Source organism: Onychostoma macrolepis, chromosome 06, assembly GCF_012432095.1.
Source record: "Onychostoma macrolepis isolate SWU-2019 chromosome 06, ASM1243209v1, whole genome shotgun sequence".
Taxonomy (NCBI): Eukaryota; Metazoa; Chordata; class Actinopteri; order Cypriniformes; family Cyprinidae; genus Onychostoma; species Onychostoma macrolepis.
In genome coordinates, this window is record NC_081160.1 from 27101415 (window position 1) to 27121374 (window position 19960).

Consider the following 19960-nt stretch of genomic DNA (forward strand, 5'->3'; position numbering starts at 1 on the left):
CATGCTTTAATAAGTTGGTCAACATGAAAGTCGTCTACTTATTTAAAGCTTGACAAAATGTTATTAAAACAATGACTTAAAATGTACCTTTAAGCAAAACCTCTAATCTGACATTATTACAAAGTGCACTTTTTAAAATGCGTGTTAAGAAAGTGTACTTTCTTTATGTGCACTTCAGTGTCTTTGTATTTCATTAATATTATCTGTAAATATATATATATATATATATATATATATATGCATACTTTTAAGAACTGAAGTACACTACAACTGCACATTTAATACAATTATGCACACTTCTTATTCACAAGGGAATACCAGCACTAATATGCAAATACTGTGGTTGGTCAATTTTTTCCCAGTCAGACTGTCTCTTCCTGTCTGAGTGGGTAGTTCTTGGCCATAATAGGCAGCATGATGACATTTGGGCTAAGTAAGACTATCAAATTTCAAAGATATTCCCAAAATGAATGCAAACACATTCTTACCCTCTTCCCGAGATTTCTGGATGAATGCGTCTACACCGCTCTCTCCGTAATTCCCCTCCGACGCCACCGTGGAGACGTAATTCCAGCGCATGGCCCTGACTATATCCACCATAGCCTGTGCCTGATAGGTGTCCGGCGGTACTACGCGGGAGAAGAAGTCATAACGGGTGTTGTCGCTCAGCTCAGGAGCCGTGGAGGCATAACTCACCTGGGGAATCTGTAGGAGGAGACACAAACATAAATCCCATTCAGGCATTGAAGTACACAATTCCCAAAAACCCCTGCTGCTTCTGAGCTCACCTCTGACAGATTATAACATGCTCCATCATCCCAGACTACATCCCCTACCAAGCTCTCTCTTACACAACCACAGGTGGCACACTCAAGGCCGCGGGGATGAGCGCAGTCCATTCAGAAATAAGATGTGTGTGGAAAGCAACAACAAGCTGGTCAACAACTACCGCACTTTCACGGACTAGTTTACAGGAACCCCAATGAGATGAGAGTCTCTTAAAAGAATAGCTCACTTCAAGTGAAATTTTCTGCATTATTTACTCAACCTCACGTCTCTCCAAACCCGCATGAGCTTTGTTTTTTCAGTGGAATTCAAAAAGTGCATTTCTGAAGAATATCTTGGCATTGAAATCTGCGATAGCTCTCTTTGGCATGTTCACTAGAGCTCATGAGAAACATCTGACTTGTGAATGAATCCTTATTTTGAGTTGAATCTCTTCAATGAATCACCCGATTCGCTTCATAAAACTGTTCTGAATGATCCAGATTCTTGACCTCAGCTCATTTGACTCAAAGTGCTTCAGCTTTAATTTCAGCACGCTTGCCACACAGTTAAGCTTGCAACACACAATTCATATGGACTACTTTTATGACACTTTTTATGGTGTTTTTGAAAAATTCACAACAACGTAATAGATTTAGACCCTTCAAAATGTCATCATCTGAGTTCTGAGGAAAAAATGAGAGTGAGTAAATTATGACAGAAAAAGGGTGAAGTAACCCCTTAAGGGTCTCCCCGACTGAACTGTGGTGAGAATTCAGACACAGGCTACACTGAACAACAGACACACAAATCAGTCGTGATGTGAAACTTAAGCAATCACCATAAAATGGATCGCTGGTGATGCTCGGAATACATTAAGCTAATGTCAGACATAACATAATGGATGGCTTGCACCACCAAGAATGTAATTTATACAAGTTTATTAACTTGGCTATTGTGAACATACTCTGGCTTTTAAGCCCACTCTCTGCAGACATAATACCAGCGGTATGGCTCCATTAAAAGGGATCATAAATTCATCTGTGCAGAGGACAACAAAATATCAGCCAAAACAATAAACAAATGATAAGTTCTTTCGAAATCCAAACAGACTGCAGGTCGATCATCGTCCACCTTGATATTGGCTAGTAACATTTATTGAGAATGTAAACATTGTTTGAATCATGATTTGTTTTTACAATTGTTTTGAGGTAGACATAATGCTGAATGTTGCCTATAATGGCCCAATTTTGCCTTTATGTCATTACGTCACAGTTTCAAATGTCTTATTCAACCATTTATCAATCAAATCAAATCATGCATGAAATCTAATTCATGAATATAAATGTAAATCTTAAAATAAAATACTGGAATGTAAATATTGCATACTAATGTAAAGCTATATATAGATTGATATGCATGCTAGTACTGCCTCTGGGTAGCAAGTGGTCTTGCTTTTCATACAACAGTTTTGCATGTCAGAGGAATAGCGACAGGCTGAAAGAATCCCCGTAAAGCAGTTCTTACTGCCTGGCAGGTCACGCAATGCTGGCATTCAGTGAGTGAATATGATGGCTGCTGTCCTTTGCATGTTTAGTTCATTGGTTCAACTTCATAAGCAACTGACTGACATCAGCAGAAATGCATGATCAATATGCACAGCAGTTAAACACTTCCCTTTCAATCTACATATATGCAGATATAACCTTTACACTGGGATCCAAACATTTGATACCACATGGAAAATCTGGGATTTCTCAAAAATGTAAAATGTCAAGTTATAAAACTAAGAAATATTTAAGATTTGCACTATTTATAGGTAATCAGAAAGCAAATTTGTAGCATTAACAATGTGAACAGCTTATTTTAAATGCTTTGGCTATTTACATCTGGAATAATTGTGCAGTTATTTTTTTAGTTATATTTGCAGCAGACTTTTTAAATAGAGCACCACATGACAGTTTCAGTTTGGTTTGGCAAGACATCTCAATAAGCACTGCCTACACAGTGTTACAGAAAATCAAATGTAATCTCTAAAAATGACAACCAAATGTTCTTCTGACTTACTTAGGGGGTGTTTCTTATGGCCTTCCTATAGTTTAAACAGTAGAGCGTGGCGCTAGCAATGCCAAGGGAAAACAAGAACTGGATAAATGCATCTGTCAAATTTGTACATGTAAATGTAAGTGTAAATTCTTTGGTGAAAATTGTTTAGTTTAAAAGTAACATTTTCTTCATTCTCTGATGTCACTGAACACTCTGTTCTTTTTTTCATTGTCTAGTGATTTATCATGAGTGAAAATAGCGTTGAATAGGAAATACCCACACCTGCAAGTCTGCAGAGGGTGCATGACTTCGGTAAGGACCACACACATCTGTGCAAGTAACAAATACCTGTAGACCAAAACCACCCCCAAAAAATAAAAAATTAAATCATCGCCATCAATACCAGCAAAATTTTACACTTCTTGGTAGCACAGCAAAAAATATGCTACTGACCAAAATTTAAAGTATTAATAAAAATAATAACAAATTCAATTAAAATGGAATACAGCCTTCAAATTTTCTTCAAGGTAGTACCAAATAAAAAAAGACTGACGAAGCAAAGAGAGCTTTAAGTTTTTCAGGTATCTAACAGCAGTTTCAAGTATTCAAATAAATTTCCAGATAAATATCCAAATAAATATTAAAAATGTAATTATATATATATATCTTTTTTTTAAATAGGTCTATTCTCAGTGGGTAAAGCAAAATACTAATATGAAGAGGCAAACATTTACATCTTCAAAACAAAGAACCGCCTACAAGAAGATCTGTTACGCTGATATATCTGTAGCACATGTTGATGTTTTCAGCCAGGGATATGCTAAAATATATGTATACAAATTCTGTCAGGGCCAATAACTTAATGCATTACTCAACAGAGAAGAAGCTAACTCACATGGCATCGAATGTGACAAGCGCGGACGGACGTGTGCACACCAAGTAATGAAGACTCAAAATATTGCTGAGGCATTCTGACTGACATCACTCTAGATGACACAAAGACATTTTCAAGGCTTTTATGTTCTGTAGCTAAACCAACAGCTGTAAAATTATAATTTCCTTTAACATTATAATTATAATGTTAAAGGAAACCATTAGTCAGGATTGAAAAAAAAAAGAAATATTGTTTATATGCTGAATTCGACCCGACACCAAACCTTGGCATCGCTGAATTATTTGTAAATGTCATTGAAATGGTTCAAGTCACCCTGCTGATTTCTCTAACAAAGATTTATTTAATATTCCATGCTGAAACGAGGGACAAAAGACAATTGTGATGAATCTCTTTTCTTTGTGTCCAGACCTCTGAGGAGTTCTTGAGAAGAGAACCAAAGGTTACAGCTGTTGCTTCTCCTAACATGTGCATGTCAGAAGTAATTTAAAATAAGATTTATTAAACAGACGGTCTAGGTGAAGGGCACCTAATCATAGGCGGCAGCTTTTGTATGAAATTAATGCGACTATCCATTGCATTGCTCCAAACCATGTGCGTATGCACACGCGTTTGCATAATTACATTTGACTGGTATGTGCAAAGGTCAGAATTAGCGTTTGTCTAATAAATAGCCATATGCAAAGTGCATTTATTGCAGTCCTTTATATCAAGTGCATCAAAAGCAATTAGTTTATTGAATTGTTTGCTATAATTAACTGAATAACAACTAAATACTGTGATTTCATCTGTCAGTGAATGAGCGAAATGCAAGAAATATGCTATTTGTATCTGGTGCCGTGGCATCGGGCGACGCAGAAGAGGTTTGTGGACAAACTAATTTGAAACAAATATCCTTCTTCCATATCTAACGGCTTCTCAACTGGAATCAGCTGTTGTTTACACTGATAGTCAATGCAATTTTCACATCTGTTACTGTCAAGCTGAGCAGGGCAGCAAATGGCTGAGCTGTGAGAACAGAATGACAAAAAACGCTGCGTAATTATTGAACAAAACAGATTGGAACATACTCTAGCCAGGCAAATGGTGTTACAGTCAGCCATTGAAACAATTTCATAAGCCTGGCTCAATTTTCAGTGAATATTCACCCGAATAATTAGAGGAGGGCGTCAGTCTAAATATAGAGAGCATATTTTATCACTGTATATATTGACATGAGCACGAGTGTTGTGAGGTGTTCTAACGCATCGAGCTACATCTTTTATCTTAAATCACTGGATCCCAAATGTTGTAATTGCTTTTTGATGATGCAGAATCAATGGCTCTTTAGCCATACCGCGTGCCCAGACAAGCCCATTCACAAAACTGCAGTATCTCTGGTGTTAACAGAAGCATTTAGAAACTCAATCCTTCCTTTTTCAAGGCCGCGAGCTAATTGAGAAATCTGCTGGTGTATTGGCCGAGCTTCCCTCACGTCTGACAGTGTGACAGTCTGTTCTGCCATCAGTGGCATGTCTCTGAAGTGACTTCCATTCACAAATGGATCGTTTTGTCAGCAAACGTGGTTCTCAACTGGTTTGCATCAGATTTTATAGACATCAATCTGCAACTGGGTTCCCTAAAATATTAGTAATAATAATAAATGTAGAAATATGTTTATAATTTGGGACCAAAATTGTATTGCATGTTTTTTTGTTTATTACATACAGTCATTGCACATGCATGGGTCAAAGACAAGGTGTCTGCATCAAATAAAATTTTTACATGCTAATTTTCATAGTGTTTTTCATACATAAAGCATATTTAATGCAGGTAAAGTATCTATTTTAATGTTTCAAATAAAATGACGAAATATGGGTGAAATAATCTTGCACCGTCATTCATATTTAGGTAAAAATTAAACAACATACTTATTCTGAAATGTGCATATAAAATATAAATGTATAATATGTAAAATATATCAGATTTTATATAATATAATATATTTAATATATATATAATAATCAATATAAATAACAATGACTGCAATTTCTTTGCAATGATTATATTTATTTACTTATATGTTATATAATGATTCTTGTTCTAAGTAAGACTAACGATTTATTTGGATTATGAACTTTTGTTGCACAAAATGATATTTGTTTCTGTAAATCTTGGTATAAAAAAAATTTAATTAAAGGTAAAGCTGTATGTCTTTTTTATGCTCAGAAAAAAATTATAATAATTAAACAGGTGTTGCGAATTCGGTCTATGAACTTCCGTTTACTCACCACCAGAGGTCACTTGCTCACCACATTGACTCTCACACCATACATCACACTGGACTGCATTTCCCATCATCCATTGTACTGATGACACATACACAGCTGATTACACTGATTGGCTTACACAGCTGAATGCTCTGATCACACAATTACACACCCTCTATAAACCATGGACTTAGCTAGTCGTTGTTCTGCGTGTAGCACTCTCCAAGTGTTAGCGGCCTTACCTAGCCGTTCTGTGTTTAGTTCTGCATATATCCCTCTCCTAGCGATAGCTGCTTTACCGAGCCTTTCTGTGTTTGTTTAGTCTTGTCTTTTTAGTTGTCTTAGTCTTGCCTTGCCTGTTTCCTCGTGTTCGGATTTCTGCCGTTGCGTCTTGGATTAACCCTTTGCCTGCTGTCTTGGACTCTGTTTGCCCCTGCCCGGATTATTGCTTGTGTACCTGGATTACCCCTCTCGTCTAGCCCTCTGGATATTGTTCGCCGATCGGAGGCCACGCCTGTTCACTTGAGTACTCTTCTGCCTTGCCCTCTAAATACCTGTTTGCCTGTTATGACCATGTCTCTGACTAATAAAGCTTTGCAATTGGATCCGCACACCTCACATCTCGTTGACCACGTTACAGAAGGTCACATTCTAATGTACAGGAAAAAAATTAAGCTGTATTAAAAATTGGTGCTTGAAAAAAGCTTTTCGTCCTTGATCCATGTATTACATCAAATTTTAGGGAAACTATCTGTCAGTCTATAAAATGTGGGTTTATGTGATGTATACTTCAAGATTAGCATTTTATTAAATTGGCGTGTACATAAGTATTAACAGTATTTAAATATGTTTTAGATGCTGAAATGTACAATATATGCATACTGGCAGCAAGTCTCCAAACATACAAAAAGGTTAACAAAGTGTTACGTAAAAATAACTACATTCTTTTGAGATGAAGCTGGACAAACAGCCTTTGACATCAACAACCAAATACATGAGAGGCATTTTCCCCTCTCTTTACTTTCCTAAATGCACGATTATATGGTTTGTTGCATTTAATCACTAACGTTTAGCTTTGTTTTGACCTTTATCAGAACATACTTGACTCACCAGTTGAGAACCACTGACCTTGAAACTAAATTCACCTGATGCTTCTGTGAAATTCTAAAAAGCATCCTCCAACATTCTCCACATGAGCTGAAAAGCTCTATATAAAACAAGAAGTGTGTGTGCGTGAAAAAAGGTGGTTAATTAATCTTGAAGTGGCACACCTTTGAAATTTAACGTTCATCACGTATACGTCAAATAAAAAGTCTGTTCATTAATAAGCAGATCTTGCTCTGTAGCTGAAGACACTGACTCACCATGAATAATATTTCCCAGCATGCCTCGAATCTCAAATATCTCTATCACTCAGTCCTGACCTTTGTAGATTTAGTGTTCCTTTGCACACTGGAAAATGGCATCTAGTCATGCTTATCTCCTTTAGCATCTCTGCTCTCCCGGGAAGACTGTCACCATGGCACTTCCTTATGGCATTTCCTTGGTCAATCAAATTATGATGGGATTCATTTTCAGACTGAACTCCCGATGCTTGACTGAGCGGATCCTTCTATATATTTCAACAGTAATGAGGCTCTCAGGTAGCACAGCGCTGGGTCATTCAGGCGGACGCAATGATGAATTGGAAATTGGGAATATCATTTGGAAAAGGTCAAACTACTGATCAGAGGTACAATGTACGAGCTGGGAAGGTCCTCTAGTTGGAGAAGGTACAGTAAGGCTTTGTCAGTTCATTATCTCCTTCAAGCAGATCAACATGTCACTTGTTAAGGTTGACAGCATGAGAGGAGCTTATCGAAGCAAAGGCTCAAAGGAGTTTCGGATATAGGTGCCACAGGGGAGCCGAAACCAAGCAATCTAAAAAGAATCGACTGTAGACATCAGCTTGTTTTTTCATGCAAGACCAATAAAGACAGAACAGCCGTTTGCAGATTTCGGAAGTATCTGTTATTTGGGAGCAAAGTCGAAAGTTAATGGGAGTTTGGGGCAAAAATGGCACCAAAATGAACCAAAATTCAAGATAAGCGGGCAAAAATGCCCCTGCCCAGTTGAGCTAGATCTATTTTGACTTTTAAGTGAAAAGTGAAATAAATGAAAAGTGTCGACTGGGGTTACATTTACAGTAGATTTTCTCTGCATTTCAGATTTCTTTTCAGAAGTGTTTGATTTGTCACTGTGGAGAATGCCAGAGTTCTTCAGTGCATGCGCTCATTAACTGAATTCTGAATCTGCATTCGTGAATTCTCTCATCATCATAAAAAACAAAGTTCAGAAGCAATGTAAGTAAGATATTCATTTTTTCAGAAATGTTTGTGGGAAGTGCATAACTCACTCCACTTCAGGACCACTTTAGTGTTCTTTGCTCACTTGCTTTATATAATTTATTCCTAGTTTGAGTAATTGTTTTGTTTAACCAATGTGAAAAATAACCAATAGAAGTCTTGATTTTCTAATCCATAAAAAGCAATAAATAAATTCATAAACGGTTCTTAGATTGTTTTATCTGTAGCCAGAACATGACGTGTTTTTCCCCATAAAAACTTTCTATTAATCAGCATTAATAATGTCATGAATCCTGGGCCTGCTCTTCTGTACGTCTGCCACAAGAGGTCGCCCTGCCATCATATTGACTTTCACACCACACATCACAATGGACTGCGTTTCCCATCAGCCATCTTACCAATCACACGCTCACCTGATCACACGCACACAACTGTAACCAATCACACACTCTATTTAAGCCATGGACTTCATCTCCCTCGTTGCCGAGTATTGTATGAGTTTACCGCTCCCCTAGCCGTAGCAACTCTACAGAGCCCTTGATAGTATCCTAGTCTTGCATTGCCCGTTTTCCTGTGTTCGTTTTCTAGCCCGTGTTCCCTGTATTAACCCTTTCCGTGCCATTCCGTGTTTCTATTCAGTTCCTGTATTGTCCTGCGTTTTTCACTCCCCTAGTGTCAGCTGCTTTACAGAATGTTTGTTATTTTCTAGTCTGTGTTTCCCTGTATTTTTCTTAGGTATCTTTTCTTTTTTCCCCCTTCCCTTACACACTCTCCGTTTCCATCCTCTTTCCTGCCACCTCTATCATGTGTTTCCAAACTATTCCGGTTCTCTCTCAACCACGCTCTAACGTCCCACGCAGACGGCAACGTAATCCTGCTAACCTGCGCCTTATCTCTACCTCCTTCACTACACCTCTTTCCTTCTCTGTGGGTCTCTGGAATTGTCAGTCAGCTGTCAACAAAGCTGACTTCATTTCTGCTTTTCTTTAAAATCCACGCTCAGCATCTTGGGCTTGACTGAGACCTGGATTCGTCCAGAAGACTCAGCAACCCCAGCTGCTCTCTCTACTAATCTCTCTTTCTCTCACACCCCCGGCAAGTTGGCGGGGTGGAGGCACTGGTCTGCTCATTTCTAACAATTGGAAATACTCAACCCGCTCTTCCCTATGCAATTACAACTCATTTGAATCTCATGCCATTACTGTATCAGCTCCGATAAAACTCCAGATCGTGGTCATTTACCGTCCCCTAGCCAAATTCTAGCCACCTTCCTAGAGGAGCTGGACGGGCTGCTGTCCTCTTCGTGGAGGATGGCACTCCACTCCTAGTCTTTGGTGATTTCAACATTCACCTAGACAAGCCTTATGCTACAGACTTCCATGCACTCCTAGCTTCGCTTGATCTCAAACGCCTTACCACTACTAGCACGCACAAATCAGGCAACCAACTTGACTTAATTTACACACGCAATTGTACTGCAGATAACATTCTGGTACAACCGCTACATACTGGACCATTTCTTCATTACATTTACATTACACTTTGCTTCTCCTGTGCCACCAACCCCTACCAGTTACTTTTAGACGAAACCTGCGCTCCCTTTCTCCTTCCCATCTCTCCTCTGTAGTATCCTCCTCTCTTCCTTCACCCACCCATTTCTCATCTCTGGATGTAAACGCAGCTACTGAGACTTTATGCTCTACCTTAACCTCTTGTCTAGACGACATTTGTCCTCTCTCCTCTAGGCCAGCACGGGCTGCTCCTTCCAACCCCTGGTTATCCGAGGTTCTTCGTGAACATCGGACTACACTCAGAGCGGCAGAGAGAAAATGGCGCAAATCAAACGATCTGTCGGACCTCAGTAGGTACCAGTCTATGCTCACATCCTTCTCTGCTAAAGTCCACACTGCCAAATCCTCACATTTCCGCAACAAGATCGACAGCGCTCCAGACATGCGTAATCTCTTCAGAACATTTAATTCCCTCCTCTGTCCCCCTCCACCTCCTCCCACCACCTCTATTACAGCTGATGACTTTGCCACTTTCTTTACAGACAAAACTAGATCAATCAGTGGTCAGTTTTCACCTCCACGCACACAGGACCCTCACCCTACCACATCCACTGCTAAAACTCCCATCTTTTCTTTCTGTCCACTCACTGAAGCTGAAGTATCCAAGCTTCTCCTCTCCAACCATCCTACAACATGTCCTCTTGACCCAATCCCCTCACACCTTCTCCAAGCAATCTCACCCACACTCTTACCTGCACTCACACACATCATCAACACATCCCTACTCACAGGTAACTTGCCCATTGCGTTCAAGCAGGCTCGGGTAACCCCACTGCTCAAAAAACCTACATTAAACACTTCTCTTATAGAAAACTACAGACCTGTCTCTCTCCTTCCGCTCATAGCGAAAACACTTGAACGAGTTGTCTTCAACCAAGTCTCACTGTTTCTTTCACAGAACGACAAACTGGATGCTAAACAGTCAGGTTTCAGGAGGGGCCATTCAACTGAGACTGCGCTTCTCTCGGTCACTGAAGCCCTGCGAATTGCAAAAGCCCATTCCAAATCATCAGTCCTCATTCTGCTGGACCTATCTGCCGCTTTTGACACTGTCAATCATCAGATACTCCTGTCCACCCTCTCATCACTGGGCATCTCTGGCATTCCACTTCGCTGGTTTGAATCCTATCTCACTGGTAGGTCTTTCAGGGTGGCCTGGGGAGGTGAGGTATCCAAAGCACATCAACTGGTCACTGGGGTTCCTCAGGGATCAGTTCTTGGACCCCTCCTCTTCTCCACATACACTACATCACTGGGTCCCATCATACAGGCACATGGATTCTCATACCATTGCTACGCTGATGACACACAGCTCTACCTCTCTTTTCAACCAGATGATCCAACGGTAGCTGCAAGGATCTCAGGTTGCCTGGCGGACATCTCGGCATGGATGAAAGAACATCACCTGCAGCTCAACCTGGCAAAGACTGAGCTTCTTGTCCTCCTGCCACTCCGACTCTACAGCATGACTTCACGATCCAGTTAGGTTCATCAACAATAACCCCATCAACTTCGGTCAGAAATCTTGGTGTAATCTTTGATGATCAGCTGACCTTCAAAGACCACATTACAAAAACTGCTCGATCTTGCAGGTTTGCACTATATAACATCAGAAAGATCAGGCCCTTTCTGACAGAGCATGCTGCACAACTTCTTGTCCAGGCCCTTGTCATTTCTAGGCTGGACTATTGCAATGCTCTTCTGGCTGGACTTCCGTCTAACACAGTCAAACCTCTACAAATGATTCAGAATGCAGCGGCACGACTGGTCTTCAACGAGCCCAAAAGAGCCCATGTTACACCTCTCTTTATCTCCTGCACTGGCTACCAATCACGGCTCGCATCAAGTTCAAGACACTGATGCTTGCATATAGAACAACCACTGGCTCAGCACCCGTTTACTTGCACTCTCTATTAACAAACTACATCCCTCCAGAAATCTGAGATCTGCTAGTGAGCGACGCCTCGTGATACCATCACAGAGGCGCAAAATCACTCTCTAGATCATTCTCATTCACCATTCCTGGCTGGTGGAACGATCTTCCCACCTCTATCCGGAATGCTGGATCCCTGTCAATCTTCAAGCAACAACTGAAAACTCATCTCTTTCGACAGCACTTGACTTCATCCTAAACTTAAAAAAAAAAAAAAAAAAAATTATCTTTACTTATTCCTTCCTTTGGTAGTTTGTATTTATTTGAACAATGCCTGAGACTTGGTGTTGCAAGCACTTCGTATGTCTGATTGCCTCTTCAAGATTAATCGCTCTATGTATTCCCCAATTGTAAGTCGCTTTGGATAAAAGCGTCTGCTAAATGACTAAATGTAAATGTAAATGTAAATGTATTTACCCCTGTCTCACCGTTCGGACTCTGTTTATTCCCTTGCCTGGATTATAGCCTGTGTTCCCTGGATTATCTCTCTGCCTTGCCCCTTGGATACTGTTCGCCTATCGTCGACCTTCGCTTGCTCTAGGATTACTCTTTGTCTTGTCCCTGCCATACCTGTTTGCCATTGCTCGACACTGCCTGTTTATGACCATGCCTGTAAATAAAAGCTTGCACTTGGATCCGCACGTCTCACGTCTCGTCAGCCCCGTTACAGAATACTTGGCCACACGAGGAGCCAGCGGCTTTTCTAGGGAACCCTGGCCAGGTATGGACCCTGTCGACCAGCTACTAGGTCTACGGCAAGGAGATCGATCAATTGAGGATTATGTTCAGCAGTTCTGTGAGTTAATATATCAAGTTCCTCTATATGACGAAACTTTGTTTAAAGATTTATTCCGTTTTGGACTCAAAGAACCAGTTAAATCACGGTTACCCGGAGCGGAAGTTAATGTCCGATTGAGAGACTTTATGTACTATGCTTTACTGTGTTCTAACTCTCTGTTTACTGTGGGTGTCGCGGAAGAGGAACGTGACACTGCATCTATGACGGTAATGGCGGACGCACCAGAGCCCATTCACAAAATGACGGCCACAACAACACCCCGTCATGTCATTGCTGCCATTCATGAGCCAAATCAAGTCACAGTTGATATTAAAGAGCCCAGTCAATTCACAGTTGATGTTAAAGAGCCAAGTCAAGTCTCAGTTGATGTTAAAGAGCCAAGTCAAGTCACAGTTGATGCCAGAGAGTCAAGTCGAGTCACAGTTGATCTTAAAGAACCAAGTCAAGTCACAGCTGATCTTCTCGAGTCAAGCCAAGTCGCAGCTGATATTCATGAGCTAAGCCAAGTCACAGCTGATCTTTACGAATCACTTCACGTCTCAACTGATCGTCCAGAGTCACAGCAGCACGTCTCCGCTGACCTTCCAGAGTCACAGCAGCACGTCTCCGCTGACCTTCCAGAGTCACAGCAGCACATCTCCGCTGACCTTCCTGAGTCGGGTCACATCTCCGCTGACTGTCCAGAGTCTCGCCAGGCCTTCGCTGATCGTCCAGAGCCACAGCCCGTCACGGCTGATCGTCCAGAGCCACAGCCCGTCACGGCTGATCGTCCAGAGCCACAGCCCGTCACTGCAGATCGTCCAGAGTCACAGCCCATCACGGCTGACACACCCAGATCATCAAGGTCAGTCTTCCATTATCCCGGTTTGATGTCTAGTTTGAGGGATGTACCGCTGGTGTCTGCACGCGCAGCTGGTATCCCCAAACCCACTCACTCTAACCCTCCTGTTCTTATGCATATTCCCCTGTCCGAAGCGCTTCCCCTGATGGGAATCGCTTTATGTTGCGTTTGGGCTGCGTACACCACTGCAGAACTGCCCAAGGTGGCGGCACACGTTGCAGAACCTCCAGAAGCGGCGGGGCTCGCCTCAGCCCCTTGTATGGTGGTGGCGTCCAGCAATGTTCTCTCAGTCTGTCGAGTTGCGGTCGTGGAGACTGTTACCGCTGTAGAACTTCCAGAGGTGGCGGCAACCGCTGCAGAACCTCCGGAGGTGTCAGTGGTATCCACTCACCAACTCTCGTCTTGCTCTGCCACGGCCACGGAGGCCGTCTTTGATTCCTCGTCCTGTCCTGTTTCGGCCAAGGAGGCCGTCTGCGAATCCTTGTTCTGTCCTGTCGCAGCCAGAAGGGCTGTCCCTGAACTCTCGTCCTGTCCTGTCACAGCTATGGAGGCCGTCTACGAATCCTTATCCTGTCCTGTCGCAGCCAGAAGGGCTGTTCCTGAACTCTCTGTCATGGCTAAGGAGGCCATCTGTGAATCCTCGTCCCATCCTGTCGTGGCTACAGAGGCCACTTATGAATGTTCGTCTTGTTCTGAACCGGCCGAAGAGGCCATCCCTGAACTCTCCTCCTGTCCTGTCATGGCTATGGAGGCCATCTACGAATCCTCGTCCTGTCCTGTCGCAGCCAGAAGGGCTGTCCCTGAACTCTCGTCCTGTCCCGTCACGGCTATGGAGGACATCTATGAACTTACAGGTTGTTCTGTCACGGCCACAGAGGCCGTTCTTGAACTTTTAACCTGCTCCGAACCGGCCGAGGAGGCTACCTTTGAACTCTCGCTCCGTTCTGAACCAGCCATAGTGTCTGATTTCGAACTGTCTGTATTGCCTGTGTCTGTCAAGGAATCTAACCCTGAACTGTCTGTCCTAATCCCAGAAAGGATAAATGCACCCCATATCTGTCCCGTTTACTCTGTCACTGCCAATGATTTAAATTGTGAATTGTCTGCCTATCCTGTTTTCATCAGATGTTCCCTACCTCAGTCCTTGTGTCTGTGTATGTTCTTTCTCCTCCTTGTGTCTCAGTTTTCCCTTGGTCCCAGTCTCTGCTGTGGATTCCTGATCCGTCGTGGTGTGCTCCTGCTCTATCTGCTCCGCTCTGGTGGTCTTCTGCTCCACCTGTTCCATCTGCACCGCCGTGGTGGTTTGCTGTCTGGCTCTGGTGGTCTTCTGCTCCGCCCTGGTGGGCTTGTGTCCCGTCTGTTTCGCCCTGGTGGGCTCCAGTTCCGCCTGCTAGCCCTGGTGGGCTTGTGTTCCGTTGGCTCCACCCTGGTGGGCTCAATCCCGCCTGCTCCGCCCTGGTGGGCTCAAGTCCCATCTGTTTCTCTCCCTCGTTGCCGAGTATTGTATGCGTTTACTGCTCCCCTAGCTGTAGCAACTCTACAGAGCCCTTGTTAGTATCCTAGTCTTGCATTGTCTGTTTTCCTGTGTTCGTTTTCTAGCCCGTGTTTCCTGTATTAACCCTTTCCGTGCCATTCCGTGTTTCTATTCAGTTCCTGTATTGTCCTGCGTTTTTCATTCCCCTAGTGTCAGCTGCTTTATGGAACGTTTGTTATTTTCTGGTCTGTGTTTCCCTGTATTTACCCCTGTCTCACTGTTCGGACTCTGTTTATTCCCTTGCCTGGATTATAGCCTGTGTTCCCTGGATTATCTCTCTGCCTTGCCCCTTGGATACTGTTCGCCTATCGTCGACCTTCGCTTGCTCTAGGATTACTCTTTGTCTTGTCCCTGCCATACCGGTTTGCCATTGCTCGACCCTGCCTGTATTTATGACCATGCCTGTAAATAAAAGCTTGCACTTGGATCCGCACGTCTCACGTCTCGTCAGCCCCGTTACAAATAATCATTATTACAATATCAAGAGCAACTAGATACAAATGTTTGTCAAGACAAACTTTAAGTTGGCTTGAGAAAGCCTGACGATTTGACATTAAAAAAAAAAAAAAACATTCCAGGGGACAAATTCATTTCTGCCCGTGTGGAAGAATAAATATAATATAATTGTCATGGCAAGTATTTATAGTATCCCAAGGATGTTTGCTTATGTTAGGTTCTAATATTGTACAAAAGCTGTCTTGAGGTGTGCCTTTTTAACGCTATTTAAACCAGTTGTGCTGGAAATTTTCCAAAAACAGCCTCTTTCATACACTTTCCCCCCTCTGTTTAAAGAACATTAATCAAGAAATTAGACTTGTTCAACAATGAGTATGTGTTAATCAGCACTGTCAGCGAGAAATGTCAAATCATGCACATAGAGTTTAGAGACCATCGATGAGTGATGGTTTTACAGTCGGCTGCACCGAATAAATTAATAAGATCCTGGTGGAACAGCCAACATGATAGCACCCTAAAGAATCGATAGATAGCCTAACAATGGCTTACGGAAACACTTGTTAGCTGCTCTTGTTTGTTTCCCCTGTTTTCATTTAAAGAAAAATCTCATTTAGTTTCATTAAAAGCATGACATATGATGGAAAACAATGAGTCGACTGCGAACTCCGCTCCAATGAAAGACACCCAAAGGAATATGACTTCATATAGCTCATTGAATGGGCATTTTGCTGCTACTGCGGTGTGAGGTGTTGCTACAGCCCTTCGATAAATAGGGTGGCCGTGGAGGCAATAACAGCTGCCATTAACAAGATGTGCGGGATAAACCCAATGTTAGAGAATTCCTCAATGACACTGCCTTGCAATCTTTCTCAGATGGATAAAGGCGTAAATTATAAATACTCACAAGTGGCATCAATTATTCAGAGTTGCCTCGATGCTCTAGAGCTCTCAGTGGCTGATGTCGGTGAAATATTGGCAAGAGAAAATACCACCTGCTTAATTATGCTGATTAGCTTTGGGGGCCATCTCAGCCTGCCTAAACCATACATTCTTACTTATCTATTTGACTGCAAATTGAACCACTCTAGATGACGCATTAATAGCATGATTGTTGTTGATCTATTTGTTGCTGGGTCAAATCTTCCCTCGGAAATTACTTAATGTTGGTGTAATAGCATGTCACCGCTGCTATTTAACAACCATAGACGGCCGATTCTTATGAAATAAATATCTCACAATCAGTTGGAGTTTGGTTTAACCAATTATAGTGGAAACTTAACATACTATGCATAAGAAAATATGAAGCAATCATATTACTACTACATCTTACCATACTACTTCTGTTACATACTGTACAATTTCTGCAGGAATGCATGGAAGTAGTGCAGTAGTGGGTACTGGGTACTGAATCCCACAATGCAATGCACTCAACTTGACCTTCTATATTCCATATGTCAAATAAAATTAAATTCTACATGAAATACTAAAATACAAAACTCAAAATGAGATAAGATTGTCATAATTTAAAGGGCACCTATTATGCCCCTTTTTACTAGATGCAATACTGGCCTTATTGTAAGATGTAATATTGGTGTCTGTGAAGTTACAGCCCAAAATTCCCCACATATAATTTATTATAACAGCTGGAAAATGTCGTTTTTGGGGTGTGTCTAAAAACGATCTGATTTGGAGTGTATTGTTTTAATGCAAATGAGCTGCATATTCCCGCCCAGTCTACAGAAGAGGGCGTCACATATACGTGCCTCTCTCTACATTGCATATCTGCAGCAATAAACACAGCCGGTAGAAGCAACATAACTGAGAGCGAGTGAACCGGTGTTCAGCCGTAACGTTACATATGGAAAGTCAAATGCACTGAAAGTGGGACGAAACAGCGCAATGTTACAGAGCTCACGCGCTGATCAATGGACGGAGCCACTCGACCGAGCTACCGAACGAATCTCACGCTACGAACGGCACAAACTAATCTCACAAGCTGATCAGTTAAAAAATACTTACTGTACACACACAAATACGGTTAAAACGCTAAGCACTAACGATATGACATTCACAAAGGAGTCTGCATTACCTTGAAAAATGAAAGTAATCCACAGCGTCCTCAGCAGCTCAGATGTTAGGAGAAAATGAAGACTCTTATGTTCATTCTTACATGCAAACACAGAGCACCGGGATTGCTAGCCAGACATTGTTGACTTTACAGCTGTTCGAGCGCGGAGAAAATGAAGGACAGCGTAACAGCTAAGGGACGGAAACTATAGCAATGCAGGGCTGTCAATCAACCCCCGTGGCCCCACCCTCTGAAATGTGACGTCACACTGCGGTGAGAGTCAAAACGGCAGGCCTAATGAGACTGACTTGGTTTAAAGGGGATTAAAAAATGAGGAGTGGGTGGATTTTTATTATTGTAGGGTGGTTGTGTTCACACACTGCCAACACACATTTATGTCCAAACACCATGTAAAAGTGGATTTTGCATAATAGGTACCCTTTAAGGCATCGTTTCAAATACCCAAAATGCTAATTAAAATATAGATTATATAAATTATATACTGTATATAATATATAAATTAAAATACGAAGTCACAACAATGTAGCAAACATTTATTGTTGCATATTGTTTATATGCAATGATATATTTAGATTTAGATTTAGTTTTTTTTTCTTTTTTTTTACTTTTTATTCAGAAAGAGTGCAATAATTGATCAAAAGTGACAGGAAAGACATTTTTAATGTTACAACAGATTTCTATTTTAAATAATGAACATACCAAAAAAGCATCATCGTTTGCAAAAAACATTAAGCAGCACAACTGTTTTCTAATTCGATAATACAAAGAAAAAAAATGTTTCTTGACATATCCTAATATATCCTAATAATATATTAGGATGATTTCTGAAGAATTGTGTGGCACTGAAAATCGTTATTTTAACTTGTAATAATATTTCACAATATTACTGTTTAGTTTTATAGCTCACTATTATATAAATATATATTACCTTAAAGTAGTTATGATTTTTTTTTTTTTATTGACATTGCCTCTCTTATTTTTCAGGCAGTCACCCTCATTATCACAAATCATGCGGGAGAACTGAATGCCTCTGCTGAAATACTGCAGCCGAGGGTTGCCCTCCAGAGTCCTGTAGTCATATTTTCTTTACATTTGTTTCATGCCACCTCCACCTTCTCGACCTCTGGATGGGTAATTAAGTCTATGCCTCCACAGCTAGCCATTTCCTCTGACTCTACACTTCGGTACAGAACAGCTATTAGCATTCATGGAAGGTCACGCCACCTTAGACATTTCCCCAGCAAAAAGGGAAAGACTGACCAGTGTGCTTAATTCATCATTGTTTTTATTGTGTTCTTGTCACAGACCTTTCGTACTGTTATATGCCTTCACACAGCTGCAATGTTCTCTCAGTGGGTCCTTCATCCATTAAACCCACTGTGATTTCTGCTTTCTGTACAAACAGATGTCAAATATGGAGCCTACAGAGGCCAGTGAAACAGTTTCATTATATTGTATGAGGTCTGTTCATTTTAACACATTAATTTAGTGCAATTAATAAAAAAAAATTAAAAAAGTAACAATTGATCATGCCACCTGACCCGTACAGTATGTGAATTCCAAAGATGTTTTCATGTGCACAATAATGTAATATATCAGCCTCCAAATGAATGAAATGAAAAAACTGTACTTGATTAAAAATTAAAGTGCCACTATTATGGATTTTTGAAAATGACCTTTCATGCAGTGTGTAACACAACTATAAGTGAATGAAAACATCCTGCAAATTTTAAATCTGAAAGTTATTGTCTCTCAAAAGAAAGAGTGGACTCTGAATCATTGAAACGAGTCGTTTTTAAAAATGAAACATTAGCATATTGCCCGCCTACTATTTGCCACTAGGTGCTGCTTTTGGGGGTGTTAAAAATAGCCATTTCGCCGGTAACGGCTGTACCCAAATCAGCACTGCTCACAATCACAAACACTGCTTTAAATGAAATCGACCAATCAGACCAATCACCGCAGATTAGCGTCACGCAAAGAAGGGGTTTGGAAAAATGAATCATTGAGCGAATCGTTTGGGAGTCGTTGAGCAAATAAGGTAAGAATAAATGCATATTATAAGAAAATGAAAGTGTTTTTTTGACTTTCCTGTTGTTGGGGATTCCCAAAACCAAAAAAATAACCTTTCATAACAGGGGCACTTTAAATGAGACCAGATAATAATGTAATAATATACGATAATAATAAAATAATAATATAATATAATATAATAATAAAATAATAAAATAATATACGTATATTAATAAACTGTACATGCAGTTAACTTGATAAAGAATTCGAATTGCTGTAAGTCCTAGTAAAAACGTGTCCCAAAAAATCTTAAATGAGCCTAGATGGAGCAAATTCTAGAAAAGAAAAACACACAAGCCTTTTTGCTCTGCCAAACTGAGACACGTTTAGATCTCAGCACGGCACCAAGTGCTAAAATGCCCCTCTA

General features: G+C 41.1%; 1 protein-coding gene across 2 annotated transcripts in view; it reads right to left on the reverse strand.

Annotated features, from left to right (window-relative positions):
* The window catches only part of grm4 (glutamate receptor, metabotropic 4), a 172203-nt gene that overhangs the window by 66687 nt on the left and 85556 nt on the right, over positions 1 to 19960 (reverse strand). For both annotated transcript variants that reach the window (XM_058780032.1, XM_058780033.1), the window contains exon 3: positions 489 to 705. In XM_058780032.1, the coding sequence (XP_058636015.1) occupies positions 489 to 705 (217 nt within the window). The remainder of the gene's footprint in view (positions 1 to 488; positions 706 to 19960) is intronic.